General features: G+C 50.8%; 1 protein-coding gene across 1 annotated transcript; it reads right to left on the bottom strand.

Annotated features, from left to right (window-relative positions):
• Positions 1 to 2,396: 2,396 nt before the first annotated feature.
• Cst6 (cystatin E/M) lies at positions 2,397 to 3,876 on the bottom strand. Its single transcript, XM_028892870.2, has 3 exons — positions 3,555 to 3,876; positions 2,911 to 3,036; positions 2,397 to 2,584 (listed from the first exon to the last, which is right to left on the bottom strand). Exons 1-3 carry the CDS (start codon positions 3,798 to 3,800, stop codon positions 2,501 to 2,503), a joined length of 456 nt encoding a protein of 151 aa, XP_028748703.1. The 5' UTR covers positions 3,801 to 3,876; the 3' UTR covers positions 2,397 to 2,500.
• Positions 3,877 to 12,725: the final 8,849 nt, after the last annotated feature.

Below are 12,725 nucleotides of genomic sequence, written 5' to 3'. Positions count from 1 at the left end.
CATCTGGGATTTGGGCACAGATTGCAGGGGTGGAGAAACCACTTCCCGGGCTTCCTTGAGTCTAGCCTCTCCCCAGGCCTCACACATTCATTCAACAAGTATTTCCTGCCATTCCCCTGTACTGACTCCATGCTGGTATCTCCTGCTTGTGAAACTTGGGAAACCTTCCAAGCAGTGACTGAGACACAGCACAAACCGAACTGCCACGGGTTTGTCAGGTTCCCACAGCAGCAGGGCTGCAAGTTGTCCCGTGTTGACATCAAATCCAGCCCCTCGGGTGCGTCAGGCTTCCCAGGTGGCGCTCAGTCTCCACTCCTTCCCTGATGTGGCCTTTGAGGGCTGTAGACAGGACCCAACTGTAACTGCTGTTCATGAGGTCACAGAATTGGGTGGGAGGAGCGGGGTCGGACAGGAACAAGCTCAGTGTGAGACCTTCCTTAGAAAGGAGAAGGGTAGCCGGGTGGTGGTGGCGCACACCTTTAGTGCCCAGCACTCAGGAGGCAGAGCCAGGCGGATCTCTGTGAGTTCGAGGCCAGCCTGGTCTACAGAGTGAGATCCAGGACAGGCACCAAAACAACACAGAGAAACCCTGTCTGGAAAACCAGGGGGGCAGGAGGCGGGGAGAAGGCATGAATAGTGAAGAGTGGCTGTCTGCTCACTCTCCACACCACACCTGCGATGCCAGCTTGAACCTCGCACCTCCTAGTCAGTGCTCCCAAAACAACCGGTGACCATAGTCTGTCCCCAGGGTGGGTAGATGCAAGTTAGTATGTCTGAGCATGACTTGTGGACATGATTCAGGTGCTGGCTTGGGAGGGTAGGGAGCCCTGTTCCTAGCTCTAGGTTACTTCCTGCTTCTCTGAGGTATGTGCCTTCTGCCTGTTTTCTCTGCTTGTTTTCAGGCTGTGTTAGCAGCATTTTCAGGCATGGCTATCATATCTATTAGCACCTGAGTGGGTCCTGTGACTGCCCCCTCCATTCGGTTATGTGTATAACAGGAATTGTGTCCACAAAGAAACATACAAAGAATGTATTACCTGTTTCCTCCAATCCAACATAGCATTGAAGGGACCCTGTTCCCTCCCGTGAGAGAAACCCTCCAGGGTAGCAAGTTTGCTCTTGTTCCCTCTGGTGGTCCATGGCCCAGACTCGTGATATCTACTCTGTCTGGGCCCCTCCCACTCCACTGGGCAGGGTTAGGGAAGTGAGGTCAGTTACTAGCTTCGAGGCCGCTTGGCCTATGGGAATGCTGAAGGAGAGGAGGTCATTTCCTGCTACCAGTGTGCACAAGAATATTTGTGACCTGGGAACCCAGCGCCCTGGAGCCCACAGAGTTCATCATCCAGGCACATCTTACACGTCTTCTGAGTACTGAGAGTTTAGCAGGGCATGGGCTTCCCTTCAAGTGCTCATGGACGTGGGACTAGACTGGATTGGCATCTGCCTGGAGGCTCCTCCCGCAGCCAGGGTCATTTCCTGTAAGGCCATCTGTGGACTTGTGACAGAGGCTCCAAGGGCTGTAGTTTGGGAACATACGTGGCCAAACATTTCAGACACTGAGACGGGAAGTGCTTTGTTTGCTGTCCCAGACTCTAGCTCGCTAGAGGAGAACAAGATGCCTTGAGCTCGCTGTAATTCTGCTGTCTGATGCTCTGTACCGCTTTACCATGTGAGAGCAATAAAAAGATCTATGCCTAATAAACTCGCTGGCCTGGTCATCTGCCTGTGCAGCCCTCCTGACCACAGCTTTGTTGTTTTTCGGATCAGGGTTTCTCTGTGTAGCCTCGGCTGTCCTGGAACTCACTATGTAGACCAGGCTGACCTTGAACTTGCAGAGATCTGCCTGCCTCTGCCTCCCAAGTGCTGGGATTAAAGGCATGCGCCACCACCGCCAGGCACAAAAGGCATTGGGTCTCCTGGGTTTGAAGTTACAGATGGTTGCAAGCAGCCATGTGGGTGCTGGGAATCAAACCCAAGTCCTCTGCAAGAACAGCCAGTGCTCTTAACTATTAAGCCATCTCTCGAGCCTTCTGAGCCCGGCTTTTAACTGTCTGTCTTTTCTCATCCCCATCCTCCCCCTCAGAGTCCCAGCATGAACCAGGAAGAGATGTTGGTCCTGTTCACACAGACATCCCTGCTGCAACTAGTCTCAGGCCATCATCCCTCTGTCCCTTCTATGACGTTGTTTCCTTCTCCCTTACCTCTGAAACTACTGAAAGTGTCTGAAGGCCGGCTTCCCATTTGAGGAATGCACCCTCAGTGAGCCTCAGATGGGTCAGCAGGGGCTCCCTGGGGGTTAAGGGCATAAGGCCCTGTCAGCTGTGGGGTTCTGAGAGTCACTGGGAGCAGAGTGAGGGTCAGGGTGAGGAGGCACACAGGAGAAACCAATGCAAGAAGCAGGGCTAAGAATTTATTGCAGCAAATGCGGCCCGTGGCCCAGAGGTGCGTCCATCCCCACGCTTGTTCCCGTGGGGTCTCGCCACGGTCACCCTGAGGCTGGTTACACCTGCTTACAGTCATGCTTTAGAAGCTGAGTAGTGTTCTTCCAGGGGACTTCAAGGAGCTCAAAGTCGCAACGCAGCCTCTGAGGAGGGAAGGCAGTGGATAAGGAGGGTAAGCTTGGTCTTCCTCCTCCCAGCCTCCTGCCTGCCACATCTCTCTGGAGCCATTGGTGATACCATAACATGAAGTCGGATGGCAGGAGATGATCCCAGATCTATCAGGCAACTCCCACCCCAAGAAAAAAAAAAAAAAAACTCTCCTCCCTGCACCCCACCCTGGCCTGAGTCACACAAAGACCAGACAGGACAGGTCCGGCCAGGCTTTTGCCTGGCCAGATAGACTAGTCAGGATGGACAAGCTAAGGGCCTCAGACTCTGCAGAGGGCTGGGCTGGAGTCAATGCTGTTACCTCCTGCTGCACCCCTGTGGCCAGGGGGCAAGTGGTGAGGTCCATGTGGTCTCCAGAGACTCTGGTCTTTCTGCACTCTGTGCTCTCTAAGTCCATAGTCAGGTAGAACTTGACGCCAGTCACCAGCTGAGAACAAGACAGAGCAGGTCAGAGATGCCCGGGAGCTCAGCGTGTGTGCCTACTCTTCCAAGTCTTCAACGCCGCCTGGCAAACGCAACACTGGCCTAATTCAGACCTGGAGTGGAGGTGGGGGCTTCCAGGTGAGACCTAGGGGTGGAGCCTAGGCCCTGAGGAGGCTGAAGAGCCCTGTAGTTCACCTGTCCGCAGCTAGGGAGATGTGGAGAATGACACGCGATACCTACTCTGTCTGGGCCCCTCCCTCTCCATCTGGCAGGGTTAGGGAAGTGAGGTTAGTTATACCAAAAGTGGTTGAATCCTGCAACTTTTTTTGATCGTTAGATAACGTTGGTTGCCATAGGTTTTGCCAGTCATCTGTATTTAAGTATTTCATAAAATGGGCTTGACGTCATGATTGACTTAGCGCCCTCTTGTGTTTGGTAGCAGGCCAGCGGCTCTCTGGCCTGTCCCGTTCCCTGTCCTTGTCCCTCTCTCTCCACAGCCACTGTGTCCCACAACCACCACACCTGATAGGATGCCCCGACGATTTTGGTGTCTCGGAAGTAGTAGAGGCTGTTGCTGCCCATATTGTAGCTGCTCACAGCTGCCTGCGCAGCCTTCTGCGCCCGCGGGTCGTTGGGAGACAGGTTCTGGCGTTCTCCGGTCATGCGGCTCCGGCTCCGCAGCTCTGCGCGGGCGTCCGGGGACAGAGTCAGGAGGCAGAATGCGAGCAGGGCCAGGCCCATGGCCAGCGGGAAGTGAGGACGCTCCATAGCCGCAGAGGTCAGTGCCACAGCTCCATCCCGCACGGCTTTTACGGGCTCCGGGGGGCCCCGCCCGGCTCCGCCCACCGCCTGCCTGTTTCCTTAGCAGGCCTGGGCCCGCTGCAGGTGCCTGGAGGCGGCTGGCTGTACCTCCCCCACCTAGGAGGACCAGGGCCCGCACACATGTCCCAGAACCTCTACGTATAGGGATGCTGGCCTATCATCCCTATCATCCAGGAGGGAGAGGACAGTGACAGTCCACCATCACCAAAGGCCACCCCAGGGACAGGACAGTTCATTCCATGAACCTGCAGTGTGAATTGCCAAAGCAGCTATGGTTGAGCTCTTACTATCGCTATCATTTTCTTGTCCTGGGCCTTCATTTCTTCCGGAAAATAAACGTTGTAAGGATCTAATGAACTGACACAGGCAAAGAGCCTAGGAAGAGGCTGGGTCCTATGCAAACAGTAGGGAGGGAGGGAGAGTCCTTGCTACTGAAGCCACACTGCTTAATCCTCCCGGCCATGGTGAAGTGGGGGGTGACGGGCGCTTGCATTTGCAGATGTGGGAACAACACAGAACGGAGAACTAATTTGCTCAAAGACATGAGCTGGTCCCTAGTAAGTGAGGATACTGAACAGCCTAAGTCATGTGTGTCAGTGTGTGTGTGTGTGTGTGTGTGTGTGTGTGTGTGTGTTATAAAACAAGATCTTATGTATCCTAGGCTGACCTTGAACTTGTGTAGTTCAGAATGACCTTGAACTTCTGATTTTTCCGGCCCCTACCTTCACGTGCTGGGATTAGCGTCGTATTTTATGTGGCCCTGAGAACCAAACCCAGGACTTCGTGCATGTTAGACAAGCACACTCTACCAACTGACATCTCAGCTCCATTTTGTTTTGTTGGGCTTGAACCTGGGGTCTTGTGTATGCCGGGCACACACTTTACCACTTAGCTATATCTTTAGCCCTCTTTTTACTCATTTTTAGACAGGGCCTTGTTCAATCTCATAGGGATTACAAGCCTATGCCACCAGGCCTAGCTCAAATCTGTGGTTTTTGTTTTTTGTTTTTTGTTTTTTTGTTTTTTAATTCAGAGCTGAGGACCAAACCCAGGGCCTTGTGCTTGCTAGGCAAGCTCTACCAACTGAGCTAAATACACAACCCCAAAAATCTGTGTTCTTAACCCAGAATAAGTTTGAAAGGTAAGAATTGCCCCCAAAGGGGGGGGTGTCATACCAGCTGCCACCTTACTGACTGGGTGGCTTGGATAAGTCATTTGGGACTTCCGTGTCCTATGGGTACTAACACATTAGGAACCCCTGTGGTGTTTTGGAAGAACCCAGTGATTACATGGGGACTTGGCAGTGGTCCCTTCCCCAAGGGACTTTTCATTTTGTTGTTTTTAACAGTTTTGGTGGGGGGAAGGGATGCTCATGCCTCCGCATGAGAGCAGGGTAGGCACATGCCATAGCATGCACACGTAGAAGGTCAAAGGTCAGCTTTCCAGAGCCAGTCTCTCCTCCTACAGTTTGAGTTCCGAAGTTTGAACCCAGGGCTTCAGCCTTGGCAGCAAACATCTTTACCCACGGAACCATCTTCCTGGCCCTCCATGGGGGTCTTAAAGGGAACGTGGAGGGCGCAGCTGCTTTCCGCACCTTGCAGACAGTATTTGACAAGTGTAGCTCTGCTGTGGTGACTATGACAGGTAAGTAGCCAGTGCACCCCTCCCCCAATTCTAGACCTTTTAGCAGCCAGGGTCATGAGGCAGTGATCTCTCAGCCGAGTGTGACCACCACCCCATTCAGCTCCAAGCTTGCTCCACCCGGCAGCCCAGCTGTGAAAGGTAAACTGAGCGACAGGCAGGCTGTCTCCCACCTGTGATCCCAGCCCTGGGCAGCAGAAACAGGCAGGTCTCTGTGAGTTCCAGGCCAACCTGGTCTGCACAGTGAGTTCCAGGCCAGGGCTACATAGTAAACTTGGGAGGTTCTGTTAAAAAACAAACTAGAAAGAAAAGAAAAAACAAAAACCCAATACCACCTCCTTGTGATTCCAATGAAAGGAGACCTCAGGTGTGATGCAGACCCAGGTGTGTAGGGTCTGGAGACACCAGCTTGGAAGAGAACTACCCCAAGCTCTAAGATTTTTGTTTTGTTGTTTTTGTTTTGTTTTTTTGGGTTTGTTGTTGTTGTTGTTGTTGTTTTTGATTTTTCGAGACAGGGCTTCTCTGTGTAGTTTTGGTGCCTGTCCTGGATCTTGCTCTGTAGACCAGGCTGGCCTCAAACTCACAGAGATCCACCTGGCTCTGCCTCCCGAGTGCTGGGATTAAAGGTGTGGGCCACCACTGCCCAGTGATCTCTAAGTCTTAACTAAGCAGGGCCCCTGAGTTGGGGGACCCTGGTGAGGCAGGAGAGCAAGAAACACAGGATAGCCTCACTACTCACCTGGCATGGAATCTAGTCACAGCCACATGTACCTCCTCCAGCTCCCTCAAAAATTCCTTAGTTGGAGGTGCTGGGAAGATGGCTTTGCTGGTAGAGTGTCCACCACACAAGCTTGTGGATCTGAGTTCAGATCCCCAGCACCTACATAGAAGACAGGGAGATTCTTGGAGCTCATTGGCCAGCCAGGCTAGCAGCACTGATGAGCTCCCGACTCAGTGAAAAATCCTGTCTCAAAAACTAAGGTGGAAGAAAACACTGAGTTCTGACCCTCTGCATCCTTACACTGCTGACACTCACCCTACCTCCCACTGCCCATGAAGCAGTGAGTCTTCGACACCACAATCTAGCAATTTCCAAGGACTTTTCAACACACCACCCTCTTCTCACAAGGTTGGTTGGGCTTGTTTACAAATGTTTACAAATGCATTATTCAGAGTTTATCTAAGGTCATTTGACTAAACTTGAGTCTTGGAGGGCCAGAAGGAGGGGGCATGGTAATCAATAATTCCAGGCCCTTGTCATGTACCTGGCCTCGTGCCAGGGCTTGGCATCTCATTCTCACGGTGGCTCTACAGAGCAGTGACTTCTATCTCTTCCTACTAAGAAATGAGACCAAAGGGGAAGGGTAGATGGTGGGACCTGGGGTAGCACCCACATGCTAGCAATGTCCCAGTGTATGAGCCCCAGGTTGTTCCACAGGATCCACTGCATGGAGAAGGGCTCTTTACAAGTGTGATTAACACAGCAGAAGTATTTATTCAGTTTTCAGTTATTCACTAGCATATTGAAGAATCTGCATTCTTGATCAAACATAACAATTTATTTGTTTGTAATTGATAAGTTAAAATAAATGAATTCCTATAACTAAGTATGTCCAATTTGTAGGAATGCTGTTTGTATCTCTATAGTAGTATTTTGATACACAAATCCATATATTAATATTTCATATGGTGATGGTTGAAAATAAAAATGCTAAAACCAGAAAATCAAAACAAAACAAGTGTGCTGCCCCATCCTGTGGCCTCCTGTAAAGGTCTTAGGCCAAGCATGAGCTCATCCTCACTGGCTACAGGACATAGTCTCAGTTTTACTGTGGCCCAGAGACCCCCCCCCAACCTAAGTTATCTACAGCACTCTTCTCTGGCTAGTAGCCCAGTAGATCTTGATAAACCACAAAGAACGTTCTTCTGGCTGGGATCAGACCCTCCAGGGCCTTACTGATGTCCCCAGAATGCTCTTGCCCGAGTCGTCAAGTAGGTGGAGGACATTCCACCCCCAGGCTCTGCTGCTTCTCTCTGTCATACCACATCCTGGAAAGAAAACTTTATAACAAGGACACCTGTGGCCCAACAGTGACTAAGGGACACCTGCGATCCAGCAGTGACTCCATGAAGGAGTTCCCTAAATGCCAGGGCCTTCCCTTCTGCAGCTGGATGAGGTTTTCCCATCAGTGCGCTGCAGAATGGTGGAGACGAGGCTGGGGCAGTGGAGCAAATTGCTTCAGATCCCTGGAGGAAAGAGGGGTTTGTTGAACACAAGGTCTAGCTGTCACTTCATCCAGAGACAGCAGTGACGCACACAGGGCCCTGATCTTTGTATGGAGGGACACCTAGATCAGGATGGACAGCTGCCAGCTCCCACTGCATGCCTTCAGTACTACTAGGTTGCCACCTGGCATGGTAAGGAAGGTGCCTTGGGTTATCTTCAGCCAGGTCCTCCTGCTCCTTCCTTCCCAGAGGTAGAAGAAAAGAGCCCCAAAGGCCCTGGGATGTGTGGGCTGGTTCATCATAAGCTCTACACCACATCTGAGTACGAAAGACTGGAGGGGCTAAGAGGTCAAGCTCTGGCTGGGCACAAGGATGAAGGAAAGGCTCACCCATGCCCTTGGCCAGTGGGTGGGTAGGACCAGCCTGCTGGACACTGTATATAGATACTAGACCTACCCACTCCTATCCTCCCTGACCAGGTCTGCTTCCCCTGCCAGCACACCAGCCCTGGTCTCTTTGGTAAGCCAACTGAGTCGATCTGTGAGAGGCCACTTCATTATACTATACACTCTAAAGACCCTTTGTCCCCTGCTGCCCTAGGACTGATCCAGGAACTTACGTGGGTTGCAATATGGGGCCCTGATACAGGGTTCATGGCTTGCCAATCTATCTCAGGCACAGCCCATGGCCCAAGGGAGAGATGGAGCAGGTTTCAGATCCTTCAGAAACAAGCCTGTGGGAGAGCCAGGAAGACAAATGATAAGGAAATAATACAGACAGCTGAAAGGACCACGCAGATGCCATAACAGGCTGCTCAGTCTTCTCTCAGGGATCAGGCCTCAATTTCAGTTTCCTGAGACTTGAGCAAGCAGTCTCTGGGAGGGCCATGAACAAAAGACATAGTCTTTGCACTAGCTCCCTTTCTGCACATACTCTGACTGCTCAAAGTACAGCCAGTTGTTTACTGTCTGGGACCCCTCAGCAACTTAGAGCTATGTGCATGAGTCAAGGACAGAGCCTGGACCACTGAGCCAGCCCCCACAGTCAGTAAGAGCTAGACCAGCCAGCCCCCATGGCAGCTCAAGGACAAAGCCTGAGACTTGTCCCGAACAGTCCCCAAAATGATAATTGTAACCCCCAACCAGTAAATTCAAAGGTTACATACCCTCACCCAATTAAAAGAGAACAGAGACCTTCAAAAAAAAATAAACCAATCTGAGTTGCACCCGTGCCTAACCCCCAATGTCCCGTGTCCCCCCCCCCCCCCCGCGCCCTGAAACAGCCCTGAAGGGTTTGTGGTTTTTGCCTTTAAAAAGCTAGCCTCAGCCAGGCGGTGGTGGCACACACCTTTAATCCCAGCACTCAGGAGGCAGAGTCAGGCGGATCTCTGTGAGTTCGAGGCCAGCCTGGGCTACAGAGTGAGCACAAAGCTACACAGAGAAACCCTGTCTTGAAAAGCCTCACAAAGAAAGAGCAACTCCTCCCTGCCTCGATGCGCTGCAGCCAGTGAGTGCTCGAGAAGAGTTCCCTGTCGCGACTTGTAATGGAAATAAACCTTGCTATTGCACTCTGGACATCTTCGGTCTCTGGTGGTCTCTTTGGGGTCGCAATCTGGGCATAACACAGCCTGTCATACAGGGTCAGAATCAGGAGGACAGAGCCAGGTAACCAATGGATGAATGGAGCCAAGGAAGCAGCTCTATTGCTTCATGGAGGACTCCATTGCTTGCCCTGGCTACAGTCTGGCAGAGTTAGGGCTGAAGTGTGGGCAGCTGTGGCTTAACCAAGCACCTGCCTAAGCATGCTGGGACTGTGTGACAGTATGCAGGTGAGGCTGAGCATGCCTGTGAGGCTGGAGAGAAAGACAGGGAGTTCTAGACATGTGAAGGCAAGGACTCCCTCACACCAGAGTCTGGCTGAAGTCTTTCGCCAGCTGAGAATCAAGGATTCCAACACAACTAACATCTTGTTAGGGCCTTTCTCCCTTCCCAGCTGTAAACTTACAATTTTCTAGGCATCTCAGCAGAAATCCCATTTATTTTATAGTGACGTTCCCTTAAGAAGATCATACCCCTTCCTGAGAGACAGCCCAGAGGTTAAGAGAACTTACTTCTCTTCCAGGGGCCAGGGCTTGGCTCCTAGCACCCACATGACAACTCATAACTACCTGTAACTCCATTTCTAGAGAATACAGCACCCTCTTCTGGCCTCTTCTGGCACTGCACATATGTGGTACTCAGACATACATGCAGGCAAACACTCCAATACATAAAGTAAAAATGGCTGGGTATGGTGGTGCGTGCCTTTAGTCCCTACACTGTGGAGGCAGAGGCAGGAGGATGTAGTTGGTGGCCAGCCTGGTCTACAAAGTACAGTCTCAGGAGAGACAAAAAGACCCTGTCTCAAAAATCAAATATGTAAAATAACAACAACAATTTGTGTGTGTATGTGATTTATTTATGTATTTTTGATTTTTTTTTTTTTGAGATAGGTTTTCTCTGTGTGTAGCCCTAACTATCCTGGATCTCGCTCTGTAGACCAGGCTGGCCTTGAACTCACAGAGATCCCTCTGCCTCTGCCTCCTGAGTGCTGGGATTAAAGGCATGTGCCTCCACCGCCCGGCTTGTTTTGATTTTTAAAAGAAGTCCACACTTGCCTCTCTGCTGTGGCGGTTATCTTCCAGTAACTCACCAAAGCGACAAACACGGTAGAAAGAGGAGAGGCGCCTGCTGTATGTCCTCTAGGCCTTTTAGGAAACATGGAGTTGTTCCTTTGGCCACATACACGATGGTGATATTGCAGACATCAAGGGAATGGCACTGTTCAAGGAGCTCCCCATAAGGAAGAGTCAATGTCACTCAGCAGGCTGTGGGCCTCGCTGTAAACAAGCAAGCTAAGGGCAAGAGTCTTGCCAAGAGGATTAATGCAGGGGGTGCGGGGCAGCGTCCTGAAACTGCTGAAGGAAAACAACCGGGAAAGAAAAGGCAGGCAAAGGAAAGGCATGCGGGTTCAAGTGCAGCTCCAGCCTGTCCCACCCAGAGGAGCCCATTCCTTATGAATGTGTGCCTTGGCCTACAAAAGAAATAAAGCAAAGGACCTAGACTGTTTTGGTTTTTGTTGTTGTTGTTGTTTTCAGAGCTGAGGACCGAATCCAGGGCCTTGCACTTGCTAGGCAAATGCTCTACCACTGAGCTAAATCCCCAACCCCTAGGCTGTTTTTTTTTTTTTTTTTTTTGTTTTTTTTGTTTTTGTGTGTTTGTTTTAAAAAAAAGTGGGGATGCTATGGTGTGATACTCGGAGTCAGACTCTCAAAATCTGAACCACTATTTAGTGGTGTTCTTGCCTCTTGTGGATCATTTCTATGCTGGCTGTGCTGGTCACAGAGTTCCCTGAACTAGGGTGCTTTTCATGCTACACCTATACTGCCAGCTTGGACCTGACATTGCTGATACCTAGTGCTCACAAAGCACTTATTTACTCCCTGGGTCCTGTCCCAGGTATTGATATGTGCCTGTGCATCAGAGCACACCTTTGGCAGGGCGCTAGAAGCTCAGGCATTTGAGTTTGGGAGCTATGCACCCACCTCTGGATTGTCTCTGGGGAATGCTCCTGTGTTGGATTTCTGTAGGTGTTGATTTTTCTGTTTGTTTAGTTTTTGTTGTTGTTGTGGTTTTTTGTTTTTGTTTTGCTTTTGGTTTAGTTTTTCAAGACAGAGTTTCTCTATATAGCCTTGGCTGTTCTAGAGCTTGCTTTGTAGCCCAGGCTGGTCTCGAACTCACAGAGATCCTCTTGCCTCTGCCTCCCGATGCTGGGATTAAAGGCGTGCGCTACCATGCTTGGCCTGTGTTGATGTTTTCATGGCACGTCCATGGTGTCTCAGAGCTTCTGAGCCCATCTAGCAACTCTCTCTTTTCTCTCTTTCCCTCTGTGTGTGTGTCTGTGTGTGTGTGTGTCTGTGTGTGTCTGTGTGTGTGTGTCTCTGTGTGTGTCTGTGTGTGTGTCTGTGTGTGTGTGTGTGTCTGTGTGTGTGTGTGTGTGTCTGTGTGTGTGTCTGTGTGTGTGTCTGTGTGTGTGTGTCTGTGTCTGTGTGTGTGTGTGTGTGTGTGTCTGTGTGTGTGTGTGTGTGTGTGTCTGTGTGTCTGTGTCTGTCTCTCTGTGTATCTGTCTGTCTGACACTTGTACTGAGGAGTTCCTTTGGGGAAAGGAATGAAGAAGATTTCAGCTGCCAAGTAAGGTCCACAGAGGATATTGCATTTGGGGGTGAAGTGGCTCAGCAGGTAAAGATGCTTTCAATCAAACTTAACAAACTGAGTTTGATCCCTGGGACCCATTAGGTGGAGGAAGAGAATTAATTCCCACAACTTGTCCACTGACCTCTACATTTGCTGTGTCATGTGTCACTCAACTAGATAAAGTAATTTAAAAAATATTGCATCTGTACCTTGGAATGGTATCTTTCCTGGGGACTCAACCCTCTGGGTTCAATAGATTTGATTTTATTCCTCTAGTGCTGTGTGTCCAGGGGGGAGGAGGAGGAGGGGAGGCGAGGGGGAGAAGGGAGAAAAAAGAAGAGGCCCACCGGGTGGTGGTGGTGCACGCCTTTAATCCTAGCACTTGGGAGGCATAGGCAGGCAGATCTCTGTGAGTTCAAGACCAGCCTGGTCTACAGAGTGAGATTTAGGACAGGCTCCAAAGCTACATGGAGAAACCCTGTCTTGAAAAAAAAAAAAAAGAAAAGAAAAAGAAGAGGCCCATGGCCCTTGTTCCCATGGTGTCCTGCCACTGTCCCCCTGGAGTGGGTTGCACGAAGTCTTCTTTTATTGTTGTACTCTCATGTCCAGAGTCAGTACTTTTTGCCAGCTACCAGCAAGAAGGCAGGTTACGTCAGGGGTACTTGGGAACCCAGCCTGGTTGTCCATGCCTCTCCCTTTCACTTTTCCCACTGCCGGTCAAGGGTAGTAAGGGAGTTCTTGCAGGGAGCTCCAGAGGGAGCGGAGGCTTGGC

This window comes from Peromyscus leucopus, chromosome 1, assembly GCF_004664715.2.
Source record: "Peromyscus leucopus breed LL Stock chromosome 1, UCI_PerLeu_2.1, whole genome shotgun sequence".
NCBI lineage: Eukaryota > Metazoa > Chordata > Mammalia > Rodentia > Cricetidae > Peromyscus > Peromyscus leucopus.
Note: the sequence above shows the minus strand (reverse complement) of the source record. Positions and strands in the feature narration are given on the sequence as shown.

Coding starts and splice junctions, on each gene's coding strand:
- Cst6 (XM_028892870.2), bottom strand. CDS start 3,800: ATGGAGCGTCCTCACTTCCCGCTGGCCATGGGCCTGGCCCTGCTCGCA. Junction 3,037..3,554: donor TCGTCGGGGCATCCTATCAG/GTGTGGTGGTTG, acceptor TCTTGTTCTCAG/CTGGTGACTGGCGTCAAGTT. Junction 2,585..2,910: donor CCACAGGGGTGCAGCAGGAG/GTAACAGCATTG, acceptor TTCCCTCCTCAG/AGGCTGCGTTGCGACTTTGA.